Source organism: Vicugna pacos, chromosome 11 (assembly GCF_048564905.1).
Source record: "Vicugna pacos chromosome 11, VicPac4, whole genome shotgun sequence".
Taxonomy (NCBI): domain Eukaryota; kingdom Metazoa; phylum Chordata; class Mammalia; order Artiodactyla; family Camelidae; genus Vicugna; species Vicugna pacos.
In genome coordinates, this window is record NC_132997.1 from 94,852,710 (window position 1) to 94,877,173 (window position 24,464).

Genomic DNA, 24,464 nt, shown 5'->3' on the forward strand with positions numbered 1-24,464 from the left:
TAAAAATCTATTTATTAGCATTTAAGTCATTTCATGGGTTTGCATATCAGCTGCTATTGTCACCAAAGATTCTCTTGATCTGAATTGACAAGGGAGGTGAAGTTTCTGCTCTGGAATTTTCCCTATATTATCACCATCTGAAGAGACATTTCCCTGATCTTAGGAAACCAAATGTGAGCAGAGAAACTTCCTAATTTACTAAGACCCTTTCTGCATTAATCCCATTTTCCTCAAGGCTACTTTACAAGTACGTCATCAGATGAGAAAAAGTCTAAACGATATTCAAGAAATAAAAGTAACAGGCCAGCGGAGTGGGTGTAGCTCAGTGGTAAAGCACATGCTTAGCACGCACGAGATCCTGGATTCAGTCCCCAGTACCTCCATTAAAATAAATTAAATAAAAACCTAATTACCCCCCCCAAAAAAGACTGATTAAAAATAAATTAATAAAATAATAAAAGATTAATTTAAAAAAATGATAGGCCAGCCCATCTTCCCTAGTTCTGAGTACTTTCAGCTTAAATTCTGTGACAGCTTTACTTTGAATGGCCAACAGCGATGAGAAACTCAGAGCCCAGCTATAGGAGAGGAACAGCTGGGTTGAGCGTCCCACTAAGCAGAACTCACCCACCACTGCACCAGCTAACAGAAGGCTTGCATCAAGACCAACACAGGGTATGCATTCCCAGTCCACTCTGGAAACAATCTTGAAAGAGCTTTGAAAGCAAATGTCAGAATGCTAACTCATACGGTCTTCTGAAAGCAACACTGCCGTTTCAAATACAGGTGAATAAAAAAGCTGTCAGTCAACATTCTCCAGAAACCCAAGCTCTCGATTAACCAGCACCTCCGTGTCTGGTGGTGCACGAGGTGTCTGTAATAAGGACCTAGAGGTGCTGCAAGGTTCCGCCTTCTAGAGCCATCAAAGAAAGGCTAAATTCTGCAAGTGTGTGTTATGGTCCTTACCTGCGCTTCAGTGCGTTTTGTTAAAGTGATGGCGACTCTTAAGTATAACCTCTCATTTCCCAACACGGCTAGTCAGCAGGGAGCTCACCATCCCAGCCTAAAGGCTATCATTACACCACTGCTCCCTTCCTTCACCTAAGGCACTTATCCCCCGCAAGGGAGGAGACGTGCAGCACAGTAATGACCTACAACATCACAGTTCATCTTCTTTCAAGAAACCGTAACACACGCTGCGTTTTTGTTGTGTTTCCTCTTTTCTCGTAAGTCGCCCATGAGACTGGTGCTTAGGATAGTCCCATTCATTTACCGAAATTAACCTTCACCTTGCCTCTGATAAATGTCAAGTGATGGCCCAGGCAATAGGAATACAAAGGTAGACACCACGGGCCGCCCTGCCTTCCCGGAGCTCGGGACGGGCAGACGGACTGAGGCCCTCCTGTGGTCTCGTGTCTCGGTCTTGGCATCTCCAGATCACCCACTGCACAGTGTGCCCATTAACAGCTTGTGCTCCCAGGTCCCGTCTGGGTGTGAATTTCAGCTCTAAAGCCCCCATCCTGCATAAACTCAGGCAGTTTGCTGACATGCTCTGTGCCTCTGTTTCCTCATCTGTTCAAAGTGGGCGCAGTGATCACTTCTACTTTCAACAAGGCCTGGCACTTAGTTCGCATGGGCTCAAAAAGAATACTCAACACGTTAGTTATCAGTACATCTGAAACAGTGAATATTTGGTACATCACGGAAATATGGGTGTTTTCGAATTAATTCACATTTTACAAAATGCTAGGGAATTGCAATACTATTCCAGTTAATTGATGTCACATTTTCTACCACCCCAAATATCCAGAATAGAGTTATAAAATCTAAAAAACGGGGAGGCCCGCTGTCTAAAGTTCTCAACAGGAATCCATATTGCACCCCCTCCCTCCCCAGGGGATATCTGACAATGTTTGGAAGGGTTTGGGGCTGTCACAACCCAGGGAGGTGTGTGCAACTGGCAACTAACAGGCAGAGGCCAGAGATGCTGCTGAACATTCTACAATGCACAGGGCAGCCCCCTCACAAAGAGTTGTCCAGCCCAAAATGCCGATCATGCCGAGGTTGCAAAAGCCGGCTCATGGGCTAAGCGGACAAGAAAGAGCTGCCACGCAGCCCAGGATGTTTACCCTGCGGGATCATGGAAGCTTCGAGCAGGTGGTCTCGTGCCATTTGACCCAAGTCTACAAACTGGGATCTGGAATTCAATTTACAGTTCCTGGTTTTGCCAGCCTGGATATTTAGCTTCTGCTCCAATCTCAGTTCTTTCTGAGCATACTAGACAGACAATTAAATGTAATAAGGTGTCAGGGGATTGAAGAGCTGAAGCTGACTCTTTGGGAAATGACATCCACCTCTGCAAAATCAATTATGAATTTATAAAGCAAGCGTCCGGGAGAATTCAATAAAAGAGGAGGCGCCAGCCCTAGAGACGTCACCAAATTACACCAGGGTGCCAAAAATGATATTAGTAAAATGTCTGAGAAACCAAGAAACATATATCCTTTTCTGTCTAATAATGCAGAGAAATACTTCATAAATTTTGGAGGAATTTCAATCAGAAGTTGTTGAAATAAAAGGCTTGATTCCTTAAAGTATAGTCTAGTCTTGAAAACCCCACTCACATGGAATGATTACTTGTACTACAGTACCAAATATATTAAGAATTAACGTAATTTTCTCAAGGCAATTGTTACAGGCATCATTTCTTTACCTTTAAAAGTCCACACCAATGAATCTAACAGACTACATTTGACGTAAGATAAACGTGGGAATTATTAATTCTATAACAAACAGAAAACCTGACACTACCCATTTAAGATCAATCAAATAGGATATTTCTGTTTCAAAATGATGGAGTAAATATGTTGATTTGTTTATGTTTTTTCTCAAAAATTCTGCCAAACAAAGAAAACAAGATAAAGAAATACAACCCCTGATCTCTGATAAGACTAGGAGACATTTGTCATACCCAAGTTACTACATATGAAGGCAAAAATTAGATGGAGGAATCTTGAATGACCCAGCAAGAGAAGGAAGTGCTGACTTAGGACAAACACACCAATGAGAAGCCACACAGAACCCAAGAAAGCACAGAAACCAGATTCTCGGGCATCCTGGAAGGTGAGAGTCAGGCAGGGCTGAAAACGGGGAATTGATTCAAACTGTGTATTAAAAAATCTAGATTCTCATGTCCCCATCCTCACTCTGCAGAAGACCTGAATTTTTTCTCTTAAAAAAATTCAAAAAGACACATGCATCCCAATGTTCATAGCAGCACTGTTTACAACGGCCAAGACATGGATACAATCTGAATGTCCATTGACAGATGACTGGATAAAGAAGTTGCGGTACATTTATATAATGAAATACTACTCAGCCATAAAAAATAATAAAATGCCATTTGCAGCAACATGGATGAACCTGGAGGTTGTCATACTATGTTAAGTAAGTCAGACAAAAAAAGAAAAATATCATATGATATCACTTATGTGTGGAATCTAAATTAAAGAAAGACAAACAAACTTATTTACAAAATAGAAACAGACACACAGAGATAGAAAACAAACTTATGGTTATGGCGGAGCAGGCAGGAAGTGGGTGGGAAGGGATAAATTGGGAGTTTGAGATTCGCAGATACTAATACATATAAAATAGATAAACAACAAGTTTATAACACAGGGAACCATATTCAATATCTTGTGGTAACATATGGTGAAGAAGAATATGAGAACAAATGTATGTGCATCCCTACATGACTGATGCATTGTTCTGTACACCAGAAATTGACACAACATTGTAAACTGTACTTCAATAAAAACATATTTTAAAAAAAGAACAAAAACACCAAACCAGAGATGCTCTGGACTTGGGACCCCAAACACAGAGGAGGGCAGGTGTGATACAATAAATAAAAACAGGGAGTTCAGTGGGTATCCGCAGATGACCCACCTCCCTTCCTCCATGCAATTTTGGAACACAACGCAGCCGGGACAAACAAAAAATAAATAAACTAAAACTATAATGGAGAACAGGAGAAAACCTCAAAGAAACTACAATTAATATCCCTTGAGAGAGAAGATCTTACTTGCATGAAACAAGAATAGGATGTTCTTAGAAAGGAAAAGGTCGTGCGTGAGAAAGAGCTCTTGGAATGTGAAAATTCCAGTAACAATAGACAATAAGAGAAAAATAAGAAGGGCAGAGGAAGAAATCAGAGATTTTTTCGGGGAAAGTAATTACAAAAAATACTATGTGATAACATCCCAGATCTCTAAGATTTAAGTCTCTGAAGAACTAAGAATACAATACAATGAATAAAATAAGATCTACACCAAGAGACACTATGGTGAACTTCAAAACATCAGAAATAAAGAGAAGATCCTAAAAGCTTCCAAAGAGGAAACAAATAATAAAACAAAGAAAAACAGAGTAATCCCTTAGAGTGATCTGAGAGGCTGTCATCTTGGCTCCATTCCTCCTACCAAATAAAGCATAACTCAACTTTAAAAAAAAAAGGAAAGAAAAGAAAAAAAAGTAAGAAGAGAGGAATTCTCAACAGCAACTTCTGAAGCTGAAGAACGGGAAGATAATGACTGCAAAATTCTGTAGGAAAGGATTCTCCATCCTAGAATTTTAAACTGATGCAGACTACCAATCAATGTGATGGCAAAATTAAGACAGTTTTCAGTTTCACAGATCCTCAAAAAATTTCTCAGGTACCATTGCCATGAAGCTACTACAGGATGTGCCCCACAAAAAATGAGGCAGAACACCAAAAAGAGGATGATGTCAGATCCAGCAACCAAGGGTTCCAACACAGGATTCTCAGAATGATGGAAAAGCAAGTCCCAAGACAGTCATGTTGTGGAAGATGTAGAAAGCACCCCGTTCAGCAGGTCAAAGGGCTCTTGAAAGGATGTCTAGAGAAACATATAAAAACAAAGGTGAGACTAAAAACCATTGTACAGATCTGACAGTATAGAAAGTCACACAGAGGGTGTTTTACAGACCCAGACTATTGCAGGGTATGGGAGATTGTTTCCAAAAACATGAGCAGTTTCAGGAAAATAGAAAGTTGTCAAGAAATTATATAAAAGGAATTATTTCTTGGTTCAAAATGATGATAATTCTTGCTCAGTAGTAAGCAATATTTACAGTCATAATAGTACAAACCTCCAATGTAGATTTACCCAAAATTTGAGATACAATCATATTGAGAAGATTAAAGAGGGATAAAGAGGTAATAAAAAATTGAGCTTAAATTCTCATCTTCTAAAGATAAAGTTGAAAATTTATAAACCAATACATATATATATGTGCATATTATTTAGAAGTTAAGATTTAAATGCCCAAAGAAACAATAAAAAAGTTGAAAGTAGTTGCCCCATTCACAGCGTTTCATGGTATCCATGGGTGGGACGGGGTGTGGAACACCTTGACAGGGACCATTGCTCTGTTTTTGTTTTTGTTTTTTCCAACTTTTTTGAGGAATAACTGACAGATACCGTTGTACCTGTTTAAGTGGACAACGTGATGATTTGCTATGCATATACGTTATGAAATGATTACGAAGATCAAGATGATTAATACATCCATCACCTTAAGTATTAACTCATTTTTTGTTTGCGTGGTGAGAATGCTTAAGATTTAACTCTCAACAACTTTGAAGTATTATAAAATGTTGTATTATTAACTATAATGACCATGCTGTACATTAGATCCTTTAAACTTTTTCTTCTTATAACTGAAAGTTTACACCCTTTAACCTATGTCTCATTTCCCTCCCCATCAACCCCTGGCAAGGACCATTCTATTGTTTATTTGTTATAATCCCTTAATACTTTGACTTCTTTAACCACTTGCTTGTAAAACCGATTCAAATCCATTTTAATTTTAAAAAGGCACAGGGGATGCCCAGATATAGAGGGTAACTGATATAAAACCTACTTTGTTATTCTTTAATTTTCCAGGTGTCTATAGAGATCCTACTACATGCTAGGCATCCGGCAAAGTGCTTTGCTTGACAGCATACATAGGAAACTGGGAATCTTAAAACCTCTGCTGTTGTAAAATCGCGGATCTGCACATTTCGTGACCATGGGCTGCCTCTACACAGAAACATCTGGAAACAAATTAAAAAGTTATATTCAAGTGAATGTAACTAGTTAGCAATTCCAGGGTAACTGACACAGTTACCACTTTGCAGACATAGCGCAGGGCTATTCAGAGAGAAAGAGAATAAAGTAAGAGTGATTTTTAAATAGTTCTGAGGGAGAAAAAATCTTAGAAGCAGAGGCTGAAACTTTACAGTTACCAATAAGTTACCTCCCTTGGAGGGAGGGGTTACCTAAAATGTTAGATGTTCATCTGATTAATAGTTAAGTAACTAATCTCCCATAAAAGGCTATAATGTGGTCTGAAAATCTACCTTCGGGAAACCTCTGTGATAAACATGATAAACCCATAAAATGGCCTGGGTGCAAATCAACTGATCCTTCTGCAAATTAGCAGAGCGCCCTCCTCAGCTCAGACCTTAATCATGAGCAAAGTCGGTTAAAAAGAAATACTCGTTTTGAAAGCCATTTTTAAAACCCCAAACCGGTTTTTAAACATTTCCTTGCACTGGCCAAGGAAACCAATAAGCATCCAGAGTTTGAAATTTTAAAAATTATGTAGAAAATCTAATAAGTACACCTTAAAGCATGTATTAAGTTTTTTTAAAAAAATAAAAAGATTGGGAAAGAAATGCATTAATTGAAATAGACAGTAAAAGTCTTTCATATCAACATTCTAATTCAATTCAGCTAACACCTGGGAAGCACTTGGGTCACTATTATTGGGTGTCTGTTAAATATGTAGCTTAATTCTCAAAATAAACAATTACTGATTCACCTATCAGTGATGTACTTAAAGACAGAGGGTGTGCTCCCAGGATCCAGGGAGGCAGCACAGTGTGGAACCACTTTTGCAGCCCCATCCAGGCTACGTTCAAGCCCAGGTTCCACAGCTCATTGTCTACGTACCCCCCCAGTTAGGTCAGCCTGTCTGTAAAACGGGTGGAAACAGTATCCACTGATGGGACTGTTTGACAAGCCACACGGGAAGTACCGTGTAACGCCTGGCCCACAGTAAGCACTCCGTCAAGGGAAGCCACTGCGGGTACAGGCTTGACCCACTTCGTCTTAGGGATGTTAAACACACCTGTGAACCTGTGATTGCATTCACTTTATGCTACTTCTCAGTTTTCTAAGTTTTTAGCTCATTGACAGATGTTCTTTGTTTTAATGAATCACCAACTTTTCTTAGTCTGCTTTTATTGCTTCTTTTGCTTTTGCTTTATCTTTACATATCGACCAGTTTACTTTATTTTAACTGCATGTTTCCTCTGAAATTTTTAAAGGTGTATCTTCATTTTAGAAGACAGCCCTAAAGAACCTGATGACTGGTGTCCTTATAAGAAGGGGAAATTTGGATACAGAGACAGACACACCGAGCGGGAAGATGACGGAGGGGCATGTAGGGAGACCCCCCAGTGACCATGGAGACAGAGGGATGCAACTACAAGCCACGGAACAGCATGGGATGCCTGGGGACCAGAAGCCGGAAAAGGCAAGCCTTTCCTAGAGGCTTCAGAGGGAACGCAGACCTACACATACTTCAGTTTCAGACTTCAAGCCTCCAGAATCAGGAGAAAATAAACTCCTGTTGTTTCAAGCTGCCCAGTTCATGGCGCTTTACTATGGAAGCTCCAGGAATCTGATGCACCTGGTCCTCTCCTTCTGCGTATTCATTATAGCTTATACTTGTGCATTCCCCGGTGAGCTTTTCAAAAATAACTTCATTTCCCCATGAGATTATCAAAGTCATGGGGGCCGAAAACCATCAGCAGCATCCTTGACTCCTCTGTTTATCTCTCACGCCCCTCGTCCAAACCTCATCCACCTCCTCATCAGAAAGTTCTACTTTCGATACATCCCAAGTTCACCCGCTTCTCCCCACCTCCACAGCCCTGTCTTGGCCGGAGCCAGCACCCTCTCTGGTCTGGGATGCTGAAGGCACCCCCTCCCAGGCCCCCGGCTTGGACACTTGCTCCCCTACGTCAACCCAGTGACTAGACTGCTTCTTTGCACCCGTAAAGCAGAGTATGTCATTCTGGTGCCCCAAACCTTTCCAGGTCCCTCAGCTGACCTAAGAATAAAAGCCAGTCTCCCCAGTGTTACCTCTGGGCCAGCATCTCCTCCCCTCAAGACACACTGGGCTCGGCCACACCTGCCTCCCGCTGCTCCTCCGTATTATCAGGTACCTGATAATTCGGGCCTGCTGTCACCGCAGGACCTCTGCTCAGGCCACTCCCACTGCCCGGATGCTCCTCCCACAGCCACTTAACCCTCTGCTGATCCTCAAGCCAATCTGGTCAAAACATCACCTCCTGAATGAAGCCTACCTGAATCACCTTTAACTAAAACCAGCCCCGCTCCCCAGAGCTGGCCCTCCCGACCCTACCGCCAGCTTCAAGTTTGTTTTTCTTCTCTCCATAGCACTTATCACCTTCTAACATACTATAAAAGTGATATTTTATTACATTTCCTGCTTTGTATGCCTCCTTCCCACTAGATTGTAAGCTTCCACTTGGCGAGGCTCTTTGTTTGGTCACTAAGGCACCCCCGGTACCTAGAACAGGGCCCGGCACACAGGAAGTCCCCCATAAATGTCTGCTCAAAGATCAGGAACCATTTCCGGTTCAGCTAATCATCGTCTCCCCAGGACTTATGATAGGGCCTGCCTCACACCAGTAAAGTCCCCTGGAGGTGGTGGGGTTTTTAATTAAATGAATAAACCAAAGAAAGAATCTGCTCTGATCTCTCTTTCCCTCCTCCTCACCTTTCCCTGTCTTTCATCGTTGACCCCGACACTGTCATCTCTGCTCGGGCAGCATGTGTCGTGTGCACTGAGGCCCTAGCTCAGGATGACCCGCACACCCGACTCCCAGCAGTACGTGTCCAGGGGACAGTCCGGCTGGGCAGGCAGCCCGGAGGGCCCATCCCCACGAGGCATCATTTGAGAAGGCACAGTTGGTTGTGCCACCGGAATGGACATGAGGCCCTCTGGGGTGACTGCTGACACCCCACCAACTTCTCTGGGCCCTGCTAGGATGGGGGCCTGAGGGTACGAGGGGCCACTCAAGCCAATGGTGAGAAAGATGAGTCAGAAGGTGGGTGCCAGGGGAGACCACAAGCTGGTGAACACACCGAACCTTCTAGTGGGCCCCTAAAATGTGAAGAAAAGAGCACGGGCTTTACCTGCAGCCAGAAACCTTCCACGTGAGTCTCAGCTCTGCGCTGACTACCTGTCGGGTTAGAGCAGGTCAGTTAGCCTCTGACTTTAATTCCTTTTCTCTAAAACAGTTTCCCTCTGAGCATACTGAGGATGAAATGAAACAGTAATTTAATGAAATTAGTGAAATAGGAAAGAAACATTCACAGAGCCAGGGGAACAGAGTCTTCTGCACCGGGGCGGCCGGTGGTTCCGGAACGCCCTGTGATGCACAGGCCAGGCGTCTCTGCTTCTCGGGGCTCCCGTTTTCTACTCCGAGTTACCCTGTTCCACTCCGACTTCTTGCTGCACTTGTGTTTGTGATGCAAGCTTCTGAGAATAAGCAGCACCTTAACCTCATTATGGCAAATGCTCATTTTCAATTTTCCGAAAGTCATGACTTAAAATATTTAGTCCTGTTATTCCCATAAAAACCCAAATAACCCAAATTCCAGCATCTTGGCTTCCAAACACTGTCTCCCAGACTGTTTCTTGAAGCCAGATGCAGAACAAAAATCCCTTTATCAGAACAAGCATGACATTCCGTGGTTTGGAAACTATACCCACTGTGATTATTTTTGCCTCTGCAGCACCTAGGACACCAGGCCCCAGTGAGGACATGCTGAGCTACAGCAAGGTTGTACGTAGCCAGAAAGAGGCTGGAGGCGGACACCCAGAGAATTGGGATGGTGTGACTGAACAGACACGTGATGCCTGAGAAAACAGTGCCTCCCTGGGTGGTCCCCATACACTTCCCGCCAGGATAAACGTGGTCTCCACATTTGGGCAGGTTAGGGCGCCGGGTGCCTCAGAGTCAAAGGGGACAGAAAGACAGACGTGTGGGACGTGCCCATGCTCAGGAACTTTGACACCCAGGATAGCACTTGGTTCAATGTTCTATGACCAACTCTCTGTGGGTGTATCTGAAGCCAAGGGCATCTTCACAGCTTACACTTCACTGCCCATAAAAAGATGATCAGAACGTTGGGACCTCACTGCCTGTAAAAAGATGATCAGAATGCTGGGAGTGGATTCTAATACCAGCATCCGGGTGCTCTGTAGAATTCCTTTAATGAGATGACTTGCAAGAGGAGCTGTGTTTCATTCCAGTGGTGCTGAGAAATGGCTCAGACAGATGCCTTTTTTATAACCAGACTTCTCTTCATGGAAGAGGTCTACACCCGTGAGACGAGACCTCGGCCACAGAGAGTCAAATGACGGTGACCAGGCATCGCAAATACATCTGTGGGTGCCAATGCCCCATTGTTTTTCTTGTGACTTCAAAACTCTGATCTGCTCATCAGCTCTCTTACGTTCCCGATTATAGGCAAGAATCACGGTGAGATCCTGCGGTCCAGCCACGCCCTCACGATTTCATTTCTTTGGATCACAGGTCAGGCTTATACTTACCGTGACTTTTGAGTCTGAAGAATGAAATTGAAACCCAGCCCTTTGAAATGGCAAGCGTTGCTGTCATCTGCTCAAGGCCTTGTAGCCAAAAAAGCATCCAACACAACAATCAGGGTGGGATAAGGCACTCAAGGTGTAGTGATGTCTCCGTATCTCCCTTGCTTAGTTTATGTGCAACAGAAAATCTCTCGAGGTCCTTAGAGGCCTCTGCTGGGACAGACAGATGATGAACTGCCATTAATGACCCAGCTGAATACAAGGTTACCTCCTAAAACCAACCACAGGCAAGCGTTCAAATCGTGATTTTACAGGTCACTGCTGAAACTTCCCCTTTGAGACTTACAATGTTAATCTCCCATCTGTCCGTGATTGGTCCCAGAACAGAAGCAGCCAGTGAGTGTTTCTTCATATGATCACAGCCTCACAAGTGTGTTATAAGAAAAAGGATTCCGGGCGCACTGGAAGAATGATCCTAGGTGACAGGACAAAGCTTCGCTCCCGGCTGAAGTGGGTCTCTCCCTTGAATTCTTGAAGATCTCGTTTGTCCCAGTGTACTGACGAAGTGTAAACCTGGGTTTCTTCTCTAAACTTATATTATTAAATTAACATAAGCAAAATTCCACTTGTGAAAAAGAGAAGTTGTAAGTTGAGTTATAAGATGCTCTTACTCTTTCAAAGTCCTATGCTTAAAATGATGAGAAAAGAATGCTACAAATGGAATGTTTATGTCCCATCAATATTTATATCTTGAAACCTAACCTCCAAAGTGATGGCATCAGGAGGTGAGGCCTTTGGGGTGTGATTAGGTTAGAAGGGCAGAGCCCTCTTGAATGAAATTATCACTCTTATCACCACTGAGCCACAAAAAAAAAAAAATGAAAGAATGCCATTTGTAGCAACATGGGTGGGCCTAGATGTGATCAGACAAAGTGAAGGAAGTCAGACAGAGGAAGACAAACATCATATGATGTCACTTATATGTGGAATCTAAAAAAACTGACATAAATGAACTTATTTACAAAACAGAAACCTACTCGCAGACATAGAAAACAAACTTAAGGTTATCAAAGGGGAAAGTGGGGATGGGGTAAAGTAAGAGTTTGGGATTAGCAGATACAAAATACTATAAATAAAATGGATAAACAACAAGATCCTACTGTGTAGCACAGGGAACTATAGCCAATAGCTCGTAATAACCTATAAGGAAAAAAATGTGAAAAAGAATATTGATGTAGGTATAACTGAACCCCTACGCTGTACATCAGAAACTAACACAACACTGCGAATCAACTCGACTTCAGTTAAAAAAGAGACCCCACAGAGCTCCTCTGCCCCTTTCACCATATGAGGATCCAGGAGAAGAGAGCCATCTATAAATCGGAGGCAGGCTCTCACCAGCGCCTTGATCTCGGCCAGCAAAACTGTGAGAAATAAACCTGTGTTGCTTATAAGCCACCCAGTCTATGGCGCTGTTACAGCAGCCAGAACGGACCAAGACAAAGAGACAGGTATTTTTGCCATAACGCGGTAAACGCGATTCAGTGAAGTCTCACCATCTGCGAAATCATGCACTGTGAAAACCAAGTTCACAGGAACAACAAGGTTCAAAACCCACGCAGCTCTGTAATCAGAAGACTAGAAAAGCAATTAATCCTAAAAACACCAGCACACTTAAGGAGACGTTAAACTGTTATAATGATAGAAGTTGACCTTAGAAAAACACGGCAAAGGTGGTGCAATAGATGGGGTGTAAGGAAGAGTGGGAGCTGCTGTCGTGGGAACCAGGGCACACGAACCCAGGACCTGAGCGGTAAGCACCCTAGAACAGAGCACGTGGCCACCCTGAGCAGAGCAGTGCGGAGGGACGGGCCCCGTGGACAGGGTCCCTCTGAGGCGTCAGCTGTCGGTGCTCCCTGGGGTCAGGGGCTGGCACCTGGTCCCAGAAAACACTGATGTCCTGGCTAAGACGGTACAGGAACTGACCCGACTTCTGTGTCATAATGACATCATTCCATATCTGCCCATCACGTATGAGCAAATTTGCAATAATAAAACGCCGAGGTGGCCAACCAGCCAGCACCGCTCCTCCCTTTGAGGAGACTTCGTTACGGCAGCCACGGTGTCCTTGGCATCGCGGCAGCTCCCCGGGAACTTCTAAGAGGCCCAGACACATGTGCAGCCACGGTGCTGAGACAGCGTGGGAATCTCAGCAAAACAAGATTCACTGAACCTGGGGACGGTGACCCTTGCGTAAATCCATGTGAGATAAATGTCAGAAAAGAGACACGCACATGGTTTAATAATCCTCCCGGGGGGCCTAGAACACTTTTGGAGCTGTTGCCTGGGGCAGTTTTATGGAGTCATTTGGAGCAATGGCTCCAGGTTTAAAGCAGCTTCGATTCACATCCTGCCTCTCCCAGGAAATCTTAACCAAGTTATCCCACTGATCCACATGGCTGTTTCCTACGAGACAGAGGTAATAATAATATAGCCCTTGTCTCGCGTCGAGGAATAAACGAAATAATGCAAGTAAAGCGCTCAGCACAGCACCGGTAACTGTCAGAGCTGATTCCCGTTCTCCTGCTGAAGACTGAGGCATTTGGAGGAAAGGGAGTAAATGGGGGCTTTTCATCTTTGCTCTTTCGGTACATAAAGGGCACTTCGCCATGGTCAGGAGAATGACTGAATTCTAATGGGCACAAATGTGGCATTTGAGAATTGCTGAGGACGATTCTCTTTCTTCCTCCTTTGGATCCTCACATTCTGTAAAGGTAGCAAAAGTGGGCCTCTCGCCTTAAGCCTCTCAGCTCGTTAGCAGAAGGACCGGGACGCGAGCCAAGCCTGCGTTCTGAGTGGACCACATTCATGCCTGCAGAGCCTGGCCAGCAAAGGGATGGGCTCACCTCACTCACATCCTGCACTAAATGCATTTAAATACAGTTTCTAATTCTGAGACCTTGGTGTTTTTCACACATAAAATCCCATTAGCTTGACACGCCTACCAAATACTCAGATGTGAGACAAAATGTGGTTATTTTTAAATGGCATTCAAACTGCATGTGGGGGAAGATGCATTTTGGGGCACCCGTGGTGGTGGAATCACGCAGCACGTGGCCCTGATTCTGGAAGGTGGGACCTGCAAACAGAGGCCCTTAAAGCCACCGAACACTTAGAGCAGAAGAAGGAGATGATTCAGTAAATGTTTTAAAATTACAAATCACCTAATTTCACTGTCAAGGAATCCTGTGAGGGCCTGGGACTCCCATTTTTCTGATAAGACAACTGAGACTCAGTGAGATAACTGTTCCAAGGGTGCCAAAATCTAGAAGAGTCATGGCCAAGGTGCCGCACCCAGCCTGCCCACCCTGCCCATGGGATTCCCGACTGGCAGCACAGACCCCCACCCTCTACCCCCACCCCACAATTTAGGACAACAGGGCCTCTCCATCTCTGACCAGAAGTGTGGATAAACACGAACACTTCCTCTCTCGTTAAGGATAACTCCCGTTATCGAGAAGGAGTCTGAGGCATCAGATGACAGCTCTTCTGACCAGTGCAGGAAGCAGCCCTGCACACATTCGGATCCCACCCTGCTTGACACTGACTCTCTGCTTGGAGGGCTGGAGCCCATGCAGGCTGCTGGAGGCCCTCGGATTGTTAACAGTTACCCTTGTTCAAACTCTGAGAGTTCATCCTCTGGTAAAAGACTGTACAGTTTTATACAACCAAATGTTTCGTAACAGCTGTTATCAAAAAATAAAAAGAAGAATGAATATTTTTAAAGAAACTTTAGATCTCATTAAAGTTAGTTCTGGAAACATTCTACCTGAATTCTTCTGAATGGAAAAGTGGTGATGGCTGAGTGGTTTGAAAGTTTATCTGATGTGATCACGTGGAGAGAAGAGGTTGGAGTCGGAGCTCGGTTTAGATGTCCCTGAGCCCACGGGCGCCCCGGGAACGGGGAGCTCGCCCACTCTTGTCCGGTTCCCAGCACAGCAGCGCCCGCAGCACGTGACCGCTGGGGGAACGAGCTCTGCTGCTTGGAAGCTGTGAGCCTTGAGTGCAGCCTTGATGGCCCCACGTCGTGGGTGTGAAAGGACCACCTCCCTCCCAGGAGGATGGATGAGAGGGTGCACGTGTGAAAGGGTTTGGAAACCACACACAGTCATGAATCAGTTTTGGGAAAAAAAAAAAACTAAAATATTCAAGAACTACACTATTAGAGAACCACGTGGGACGGCGCAGGATCGAATGCTAAACCGAGAAGGGGTGGATCAGCAGGAGCTGGAGCAGGAGGGAAAAGGCATCCCAAGTGGGTGGGCAGAGCAGCACCCCCACCCCAACAGAGGTGTCCGCATGCTAGTCCCACAGCCCGTGAATACGCGTGGTTATGTGGCAAAGGGAATGGAAGTCTGCAGGTGCTGTTAAGGCAGCTTGAGATGGAAAGGTGATCCCAGATCATCCAGGTGGGCCCAGCGCACTCACAAGGTCCTTGAAAGTGGAAAGGAAGGCAGAGGAGGGAACCAGAGAGATGGCAGCGTGAGAAGGGCTCAAGCTGCCATTGCCAGCCTATAAGAAGGAAGGGGCCACAAGCAAAGGGATGAGGGCACCTCTAGAAGCTGGAAAGGGAAAGAAACATTCTCCCAAGAGCCTTCAGAAGGAACGCAGCCCTGCTGACACCTTGATCCGAGCCCCACTGGATGTCTATCCTCCAGAACTGTTAGAGAGTAAGCCGGTGCTGCTTAAGTGGCTACATTTACAACATGTTGTTGGAGCGGCACGAGGACACTGACCCCAGCGGTGGACCAGGGTTTACACTGCGTGGGCAGCGTGGAGGGGAAGGGAGCTGCGGGCAGGGGATCTACTAGGGGAAAGGCCCACAGCCCGGAAGCTCACGGTGTATGGAGGATGCCAGGAGGAGCCCACCTTCCCGGAGCAGAACCTTGACGGCAGCGAGGAAGCACCAGCAGGGAGGCAAGGGAGGACAAAGGCCACTGCCTGCTCATGGCCACAGGGGTTCCACTTCCCTCCTGCCCTTTCCACAGACATCACGTGGAGGTGGACCGACCTGGGCCCAGGAACCAGCAGCATCCTTGTCACTAACTAGTCTCTGGACAAGGCACGTGTCCTGAGTCTCGGGGCTCTCTCTGTCAAGTGAGGATTCTGCAGCAATGCCCTTTCTGGTGTGAGAATCAGAGCTAATTCATGTTACAGGCCAGACACAGGCTGGCCCGGTGCTCAGGGAACCGTCGCTGTGTCCGTGACCAGAGCAACTAGCAGTGCACCGAGAATGCTCCCCACGGCGCCGGTACCTGGATGTTCAGCCTCCCTCGGTGCGCCCCCAGGCCGTAGCGCTTCGAAGTGGACGCATGGAGCTGGAAGTCTGTGATTTTTAAGGTTTCCAGACCAAGGGGTGGGCAACCTGGAAAGGACAATGCTTGTTAAAAACAAGGACAGATGTGGACAGAAACGAACTCCTGGCTTTCTAAATCTGGCCACTTGCTTTTCTGTTTTTCCCCTGAAGTCCCCACTCAGCCTCGCAGCCCCACCCCCTGGTATGCCCAGTGTTTCCGGACAAATATTCTCAGCTCCACTATCAACGTGATGCCAATTTTCTTTTCTGCCGGCATTTCCTTTCTGAGTGTTTTGGTTCTGATATTCTTTGTCTCTGATGCTGTCCACGCTACTGTCTGAGGCTGTTTCCAATTAAGGACCCTTCCACAGAGTGACTGAGCCAGGGCGCATTATGAGTTAGAAATTTCAGAGCGATCCCATGCTTGGGTTCTGCAAATTAATCAGAACTTGTTGATTTTGCTTCAGCAACTCGGGCTTTGTATTGTGCATACTAATGAGCAGAGCAATATAAACAGAAAAAGCGTCTTGTCTTCCACTCTTGGCAAAATCAGTAATGTTGAGAACGGCTACTCCACACAGTTTGGTCCAAGCGGCCCTGGAAGAAGATGTTGGCACTTGGGCAGACCCTTGGCGATTATCCTAGTCCAGCCCTTTGTCCCTGCGGATAAGAGCTTTAACAGAAGCCCTGGGGCCGGGCCCCGGGTCTCCTGACTCCTGGGCTGCCGTTCTCAATACCCACCCTGGAGTGGGGCTAGAAATGTCCAAATGATGCAATCTCCTTCAAATCTGACCCTGGGGAAAGAAAACAAACACTCGGGAATAGAAGTGAACCAGATATATTTCTACTAAAAGTACCAGACATCCCTAATGCAAGAAAAGCAAATTTGAAAAGCCCTGTGGGTCACTGCTGAGATGGGAATGCCCCAGGCATCCCAGGGGCACCTGGAGACGTGGGGGTGTCTGTCCATCCATGACAAACCCCTGCAGGGGAGAGGTCCTCTGGTCCTGAGGCTGGAGGAGCCTGGCCAGACAGCAGTCGCAGGGGATGCTCTGCAGGCACCAGGTAAGAAAGTCTGCCCAGGTGCTGCAGGTAGAGGAATTCAGACCTTCCAGGACCTGAGATGCCTTCTGGTCCTCCCCTTGGGTTCTCAGAAAAGGAAACCGAGGCCCCAAGACTTGAGGTGAATCATCCAAGGTGTCCCCGCCAGCGGCAGAGCTGCACCTCGGATCCCAGTCTCCAGGCTTTCAGACGATGCCACACTGCGGCCTTGCCCACATCTGCCAGGAGGCTGCCTGGATTGGTAAATATTTACCAGCCATCTGTGCTGCCTACAGAGAGGCAGAGGTACTGGCGAGGAGCACGACGGGGGAGGTAATGGGTCTGCTGCCGCCTGCTTCATGCTGCCCGGGAACTCGGAAGACCCCAGGGGGTACCGTGAGCAATGGTGCTCCGTCTGACTTCCGTGAGATGGGCCATGCCCGGTGAGCAGTGACCATGCAGTGAACAGGGGCAGAGGGTGTGCAGTGAGTGGGGACCACAGAGTGAAGGGGGAGCCTGCACAGTGAGTGGCAGGCCGTGGGGCAGACGGGGGTCTAGGCAGCGAGCCTGGGAAGGAGCACGTAGCCAGCGGGGCTGACCCCACACAGGGCAATCTAGTTCCCATAACCCTCTTCCCTCACTGGGTCTACCCTGGACAGCTTCCCAGCCTGGAGGTCACGTGGGTCTGACTCACATGAATGTACTTGCTGCTTCCAAAGGTTAACTGAATTATGAGCTGTTCATCGTGCCCACCAGAAACGGATTCCGTGTCTGGTGACAGAGTCACTTACTCAGAAACCTATACCGCCTGCCTCCACTAGCCGGCCTGGTCCTGGGCCCTGTGATGTGGACTCGGCAGCAGCCAAACCGTATACCCTCCTCGGGGCCTGCGGCCTCGCAGCTCAGTGCCAGCCCAGCCCAGACGGGCGCGGGGCCCCGAGCCCCAGCACTGCCCCGCTCGGCCTCAGGACAGAACTCCGCCTGCTGCTGCTCGCCTCTCTGGGCCAGGGGCCTCCGGGCTCTCAGACCCCAGTGGTCACTGGCACACACCAGAGGCCCCGGTGAAGATTCAAGGCAAGGCCTAAGGGTCAAGGTCACTGCCTATCCTCTCGGAGGCTGGCCTCCCAGAGGTCCTTCTACCTGCCCCTCAGGGCCTGGCTCTGACCCAGGCTTGCAGGTTCCCTCAGCCAGAGCTGCTGCTCCTCTGCCCCCAGCTCTCATCTGCCTCTTACTAGCTAACCTCTTCTCCTGGTCACCCTGTCTCCAGACACAGCAGCAGAATAAAGGCACTTCTAGGGCCCCGAACCCCTGCTGCCCGGGCAGTGGTGGCTGGACGACCCCCATGGCCGTGTAGCAGCCTCTGTACACCTCTGTTCTGCCAGCCGTGCCAGCTTTGGTTTCACAGCCAACAGGGAACAGGGCACTGGTTCTGTCCCCTCCTGCCTGGTACTGTCCCCAACATTCCCACATAAACCAAGCATCAGAAATGCAGAAAGGATCCGCCGCCCTGGCGGTGAACCTGTTTCATAGCCACACTGGACATGTTCCCATCCCTGAGGTCCCTCCTTCTGGGCAGAAAACCTGGCAGGTGGCGAATCCCACCTACTGCATCCAGCTAACGCCTTCTGTTTGTATCATGCACACAGTCAGCTCCTTGACAGACAGACAGATAGATGGACGGACACATGTATATTTTATTTACTAGCTAAATAAAGCTGTAATTGTTGTCCAAAGCATTTCTTCCAGAAAAAATCTTGTATATATGTGAATATGTTCATTTAAAAAAGAGCTACCTAAATAAAATTTCATCATCATCAAAACTGCTCTTCTGCTGATATGTGGAAGCTTCACCACATCCTCTCACTGAGATACCCAAGGGGTGAAAAGAAAGCACCCATAAGTGGGATAATTCTTGGGTCCACATCTGACAACTCAAAATCACAATGCCTTCCGTCTCCAGGGGATGGACCGTGGTGTACACGTGGCAAGAGTGGAGTCCCATGCAGGGGGCAGCGCCGTCAGCTGCCCCATCAGACGAATGTCCACTCCTGTTCACGCCCAAGATGGTGTGACAGCAGAAGCCAGGAAAGCCACTCCTTCCATCCACAGCACAGCTACCCGCCCAGACGAACACACGCGCTCAGCCTGCTCACAAACGTAGCCTTCCAGGAAACTGAGTAAGGATTCTTTTTTCCTGATCAGAAGACACTATCTTTAGAGAATTTAGTTTTGTCTGGAAGCCTTTTCTGTCGTCCACGCCATTAATAAAAAAACTAGAGAAAAGGCACTGTCCTTGACAGACAAAAGTGAAGTTACTGACATGCACAGGTTAGCGAAGCTCCTTTGGTTGTAAGAAACCAACGGTAGTTAACTTAAACAGGAAGAGGAATCTTTGCAGGGATGGCAGGAAACTCACAGAAGGGACCAAGGCAGGGACACAGGGCAGGTGCAGGGACACAGGGCAGGTGCGGGAACACAGGGGAGGTGCAGGGACACAGGGGAGGTGCAGGGACACAGAGGAGGTGCTGGGAGGAACGGGTGGGTTCCCCCCACATGTTCCTGCTCCTCCACAGCTCTCAGGGGTCTCTACACTCTACACGTTCTGAAGAAAGCCTGACTCGCTTCTTCGCGTGTCTGCACACTGGGATCTGAGTGCCGTTAGCAGAGGGAATGGATGCTTGGGCTTCAAGTTCACGTACACGATGGGCATGTGGAGCTGCCAGTCCAGCGTGGCAGGAAATACCAACCACGTGCAGCCTTGTGAAGCCATGCTGTACCAGTTCCTCTGGCCACCTTCCCTCTCTACCCAACCCCAAGGGTCTGCACCTCTGTCTTGACTTCCTCTCCATCCGTCCCTTCCTTGAATTTTTGCATTCTGCGCTCTGGCTTCCATCTCAGAGCACAGTGGCTCTTCTCAGTCGGCGACCCTCTTGGACTCTTCAGACTCTTCTTGGGCTCCCTTCAGTCTGCTCCCTCTTGGCTTTTCCCCAGCCCCACCCCAAGGTTTCCATGACATGACAGCTTTCTGGGTCTCCCTTGCCTTCTTCCTCATTTGAGGGGAGCCTTTTCCTCCTCTGCAGTGCAGGGCTGTAGCCCTCAGACTCATCACTGAGGGTCCTCCCTCCCCTCCCTGCAACAATCCACATGAGCTCCCAGAAGCCATCCACACCAGCAGGAGGTGAAGCACACGTATGAGGTTTAAACTCAGGACCCCACCAGCAAGAGTACTTGGAGGTCAGTCTATTCCACAACCTCCCACACGTCAAGCCTGCTGGCAGCAGAAGCCCCGGTGGCTCCTCTCAGCTGCGATGTGATGCTGCACCTGCAGGAGATGCTCCCACCGTCTTCCATGGTCCCCTGCCGGAGCGGCGCTCCCGGGCTGCGCGACCTCCCCCTCCGCTGCAGCGCCACGGGGGGTCACGGAGGCACAGCACGAGCGGACCTTCACTCGGGAGGTTTATCTCTATTTCCTCAATCCTCCATTCTTTATTTTCTCCTGGAGAGCCTCCACTCCTTTCTTTCCACCACGTATCTGTTTGACACTGCCTTTCACTCTGTCCCGTAACCATCAATGCAATGCCGCTCAACAAACGTTTACTGCATCCTGGTTCCACGATGCGGTATCCCGCTAGGCTCAGAAAAAACTACAAGCCAAATCATTTGGGCACCACCCACCTTCCCCAAATCACAGTTTAAAACACTTTTTAAACTTATAGAACATTTAAATACAAGTTCTCTATCCCACATTCCTTTATGCAAAGATCAATGTGGCAAAAATCTCAGGTCAGAATCACACGATCCCTGCCTGAAGTTCCAAGGCTCATCTCAATGACTTTATACTGAAAGTCTGACACAGTCATCTCATGTTTAGATCAATTAAGGGTTTTCCTATTACGAAGGCAGGAAAACAAAGGACAGAAAAATTACCCTTTGACTTAAAAATTCTAAATTAACTAAAAATACAGAGCACTGAAATGTCTGTATTAAACACTTAACTCCGAGGAATTTCAGTACAGGCAGACCTCGGCGATACTGTGACCTTAGTTTCAGACCACCACAGTAAAGCAAATATTGCAGTAAAGTGAATCACAAGAATATTCTGGTTTCTCAGTGCATATAAAAGCTGTATTTACACTATACTAGTCTATTAAGTGTGCAATAGCATTGTCTAAAAAAGCAATGTACGTACCTTAATTTAAAAATTCCTTATTGCTGAAAATGCTATCATCTGTGCCTTCAGAAGGTCACAGGAAGAACAACAGAGGTCATGGATCACAGATCATCATAACAAATATAATAATAATAATGAAAAAGCATGAAGTAGCGACAGAATTACCAAAATGTGACAGAGACACGCACTGAGCAAACGCCGTCGGAAAAAATGGCACCGACAGGCTTGCTAGATGCAGGATTGCCCCAAACCTTCAATTTGCAAAAAAAAAAAAAAACAAAAAAAACTATCCGCAAAGCACGGTCAAACGAAGTGCAATAAAACAAGGTGCATCTGTATTTCAACCTGACCCATCTTTCTCCTCTTTCTTCTACCCTGGGAAATCATTCTCAAGATTTTTGGCAGGTCTACTCAACGCCCCAAATGAGCAAAATGAGGTGCTCCTCCCCCTCGGGCTCACCGGCAACATGGAACAAAACCACACGGGAAAGAACACCACATACGATGATTAAGATACCCGGCTGGTGCTCAAGGCCGCCTCCTGGTCCGTGAGGGGACATGGGTGGGGCCGCAGCCGCTTGGCTGCCTGGACTTTGGACACAGCGGAGGACGGCTGCTGACAGTACAGCCCCAGAGGCACTAGGTGAGCGGCCAAACTGAACCCACAGAATGAGTCTGCCACCCTCAAGGACACCTCCGTACCTTTGAAATGGAAACTCCTCAAGGGCAGAGGAGACAGAAAGGAGACAAACAGCCCCATCCAGCCACAGTCCCGTTTTGTCCACGACTTTCAGCAGATTAGGAAGTGACAACCACACTAACACTGGCAAGTCCTGCGTCTAAGGGCTGAGGGAAAGAAATCAGAATCTAGAACCAACTGTCTGTCAACAGTCAAAAGGGCATCTTCAGACAAATGCTTAGAAGATTTAACCCCTCTTCCATCATAACCTCAGATTCTTGCTGATGCACTGCTGGAATAATGCACCAGACACAGACATGCATGTGCACGTGGTTCAGTAAGACCTGAGTTCTGCGCAGTGACTCCCCAAAAAGAGCCCAGAACGCTCTACCCACCAAAGAACCCCAAAAGCAATGCAAAGCTTGATCTAGAAGCTAGAATTCCCTTGGTTTCAAATCCTCAAAGGTACATCTAGCCCCTGTCCAAGGACCTGTCAATCATTGTACCACCTGCCAACAAGCAGGACTTTTCTCCATCTTTAGAAAACATTATTGAGGAAGTCGGGGTGTGGCCTCAAGGATCAAGTAAAATGGAGGAGACATACGTGTTTCAAAGCTTAATTTAAACATCCGCAATGGGAAAGTCAAAAGGCCAGAACCGCAGAGCAACGGCATCCTGGTTGGAATGTAATATGTTGGTACTACAGTCAAGATTGCAATGTCAATTGAGGAGATAATTACTAGGTTTAAAGAGTGCTTGAAATCAATAGGAAACTCATTCCCAGCTCTTCACCCCTCCTCTGTGTTCTCAGTCCCCAGCCAGGCTGCTCTGAAGCGGCTCTGGCAGGAACTCAGCAAGGACTCGGCTCCTGGGCCAGTTTGTTCCAGCAGCAGCCACTGAACAGCCCTCGAGACAGCTCCCTGCTCCTCCCACAGAAACACAGAAACGCAATCCTCTATCATCAAGTCAAATTCGCGTTACTTCTAAGAGGAAAAAGACTCTAATCCTGAGAAGCATGTGGGTGTGAAAAGAACACTTCAGGAAAATATTAATTAGAGACTGGCGATGTGTCACAATCTGGAGGAAAGAGTGACAGTCATCAGAGATGATGCGACTTTCTCTTCCAGGCACCCTGTGCTGAAAGGGGCGTGGCTTCCCAGGCCTGTGCTCTGTTCCCAAGGAGGTAGGCAAAGACGGGACCCACTGCCTCATTCCACAGCTCCGCCTTGACAAGCGCACACACGTTTAATTAAATCTGTCCCCTGCCAAAATTCTCTGCATTGCGGCCACTTTCCAAAATGGTTATTAGCACGATGGCATATATTGATTCCAATCACCACCATAAATGACCCTGTGTGCACACCAGCTCTTTGCATTTCATATCATGAAGGAGTTTGTGACCCAGAAGTTACAGGGCACAGTCAGAATACAGGGTAGAGCTTGGAATACTGAATCTGGAGCATCAGTGGCAACACTCCAGCCCCAGTACCCTAAATCTGCCTGGAGGGGAGGCTGTTATGACAGTCAAGTCATGACAATGATTTTATAAGAGTAGTGATTTGGGGAGCAATGCAAGCATGAGCCAGACCCTCTGAAGACATCCTGTCATTTAATCTTCATAAGGACCATGAAAGATGGGCAGTACTGATACAGGAAAATGTGGGGTGTGAGAGGAGGGAGGGCCCTTGGCTTCACGCAGGAAAGAATTCAAGAGCAAGCCATAGTTGAGTAAAAGTCGATTTATTCAGAGAAATACATACACCACAGATGGAGTGCCGGCCGTCTCAGAAGGCCAGAGAGGCCACGAAGCATTAAAGTAAAAGCAGACACACACTCCACAGACAGCGCGCGGGCCGTCTCAGAAGGCAAGAGAAAGGCCACAAGGTGCGGGGATGTTGGGTTCTAGGGGCTCAGTAACTTCACATGCTAACAAGTGGGAGGATTATTCCAACTATTTTGGGGAAGGGGCAGGGAGTCCCAAAAACTGGACCACTGCCCACTTTTTGGCCTTCTATTGTCAGCCACAGACCTGTCATGAAGCCTGTGGGAGTGCCATTTACTATGCTAACATATTACAGTCAGTGCATACTGAAGCTCAAGGTCTCCTGGCAGTCAGCCTCTCATCATCCTGGGCCTCAAGGTCTACGGGGAGTTGAATTTCCTGCCATCTTGGTGCTAATTGTTGTCATTCCTTATTGGCTGCGCCCTGCCCCCTTCCCTCCTGTCTCGTTACCATTGCCATTTTATACATAAACAAATGAAGACTCAAAGAGGCTGACACGGAGTTAAGCAGCACCGAAGTGTCTTGAGTTAGAATTTTAAAATCTAGCGTGACATAAAATCCCAGGCACAATCTTTACGCCACCTCTTTGTGCCTTGGAAACCCAACAGTGTGACACAGATGCAAGTTGCATGGTGGCATTTGGGGGTCACATCAAAGAAAGGAAGAGGCGCTGGGACAGGCGTCACCAGTTGGCAGAGGAGAGCTTGGAGTC

General features: G+C 47.1%; 1 protein-coding gene across 2 annotated transcripts in view; it reads right to left on the bottom strand.

Moving 5' to 3' along the window:
* Positions 1-24,464, bottom strand: part of CPXM2 (carboxypeptidase X, M14 family member 2) — a 120,673-nt gene that overhangs the window by 74,723 nt on the left and 21,486 nt on the right. For both annotated transcript variants that reach the window (XM_072972072.1, XM_006220436.4), the window contains one exon: positions 16,038-16,147. In XM_072972072.1, coding sequence (XP_072828173.1) covers positions 16,038-16,147 — 110 coding nt within the window. The remainder of the gene's footprint in view (positions 1-16,037; positions 16,148-24,464) is intronic.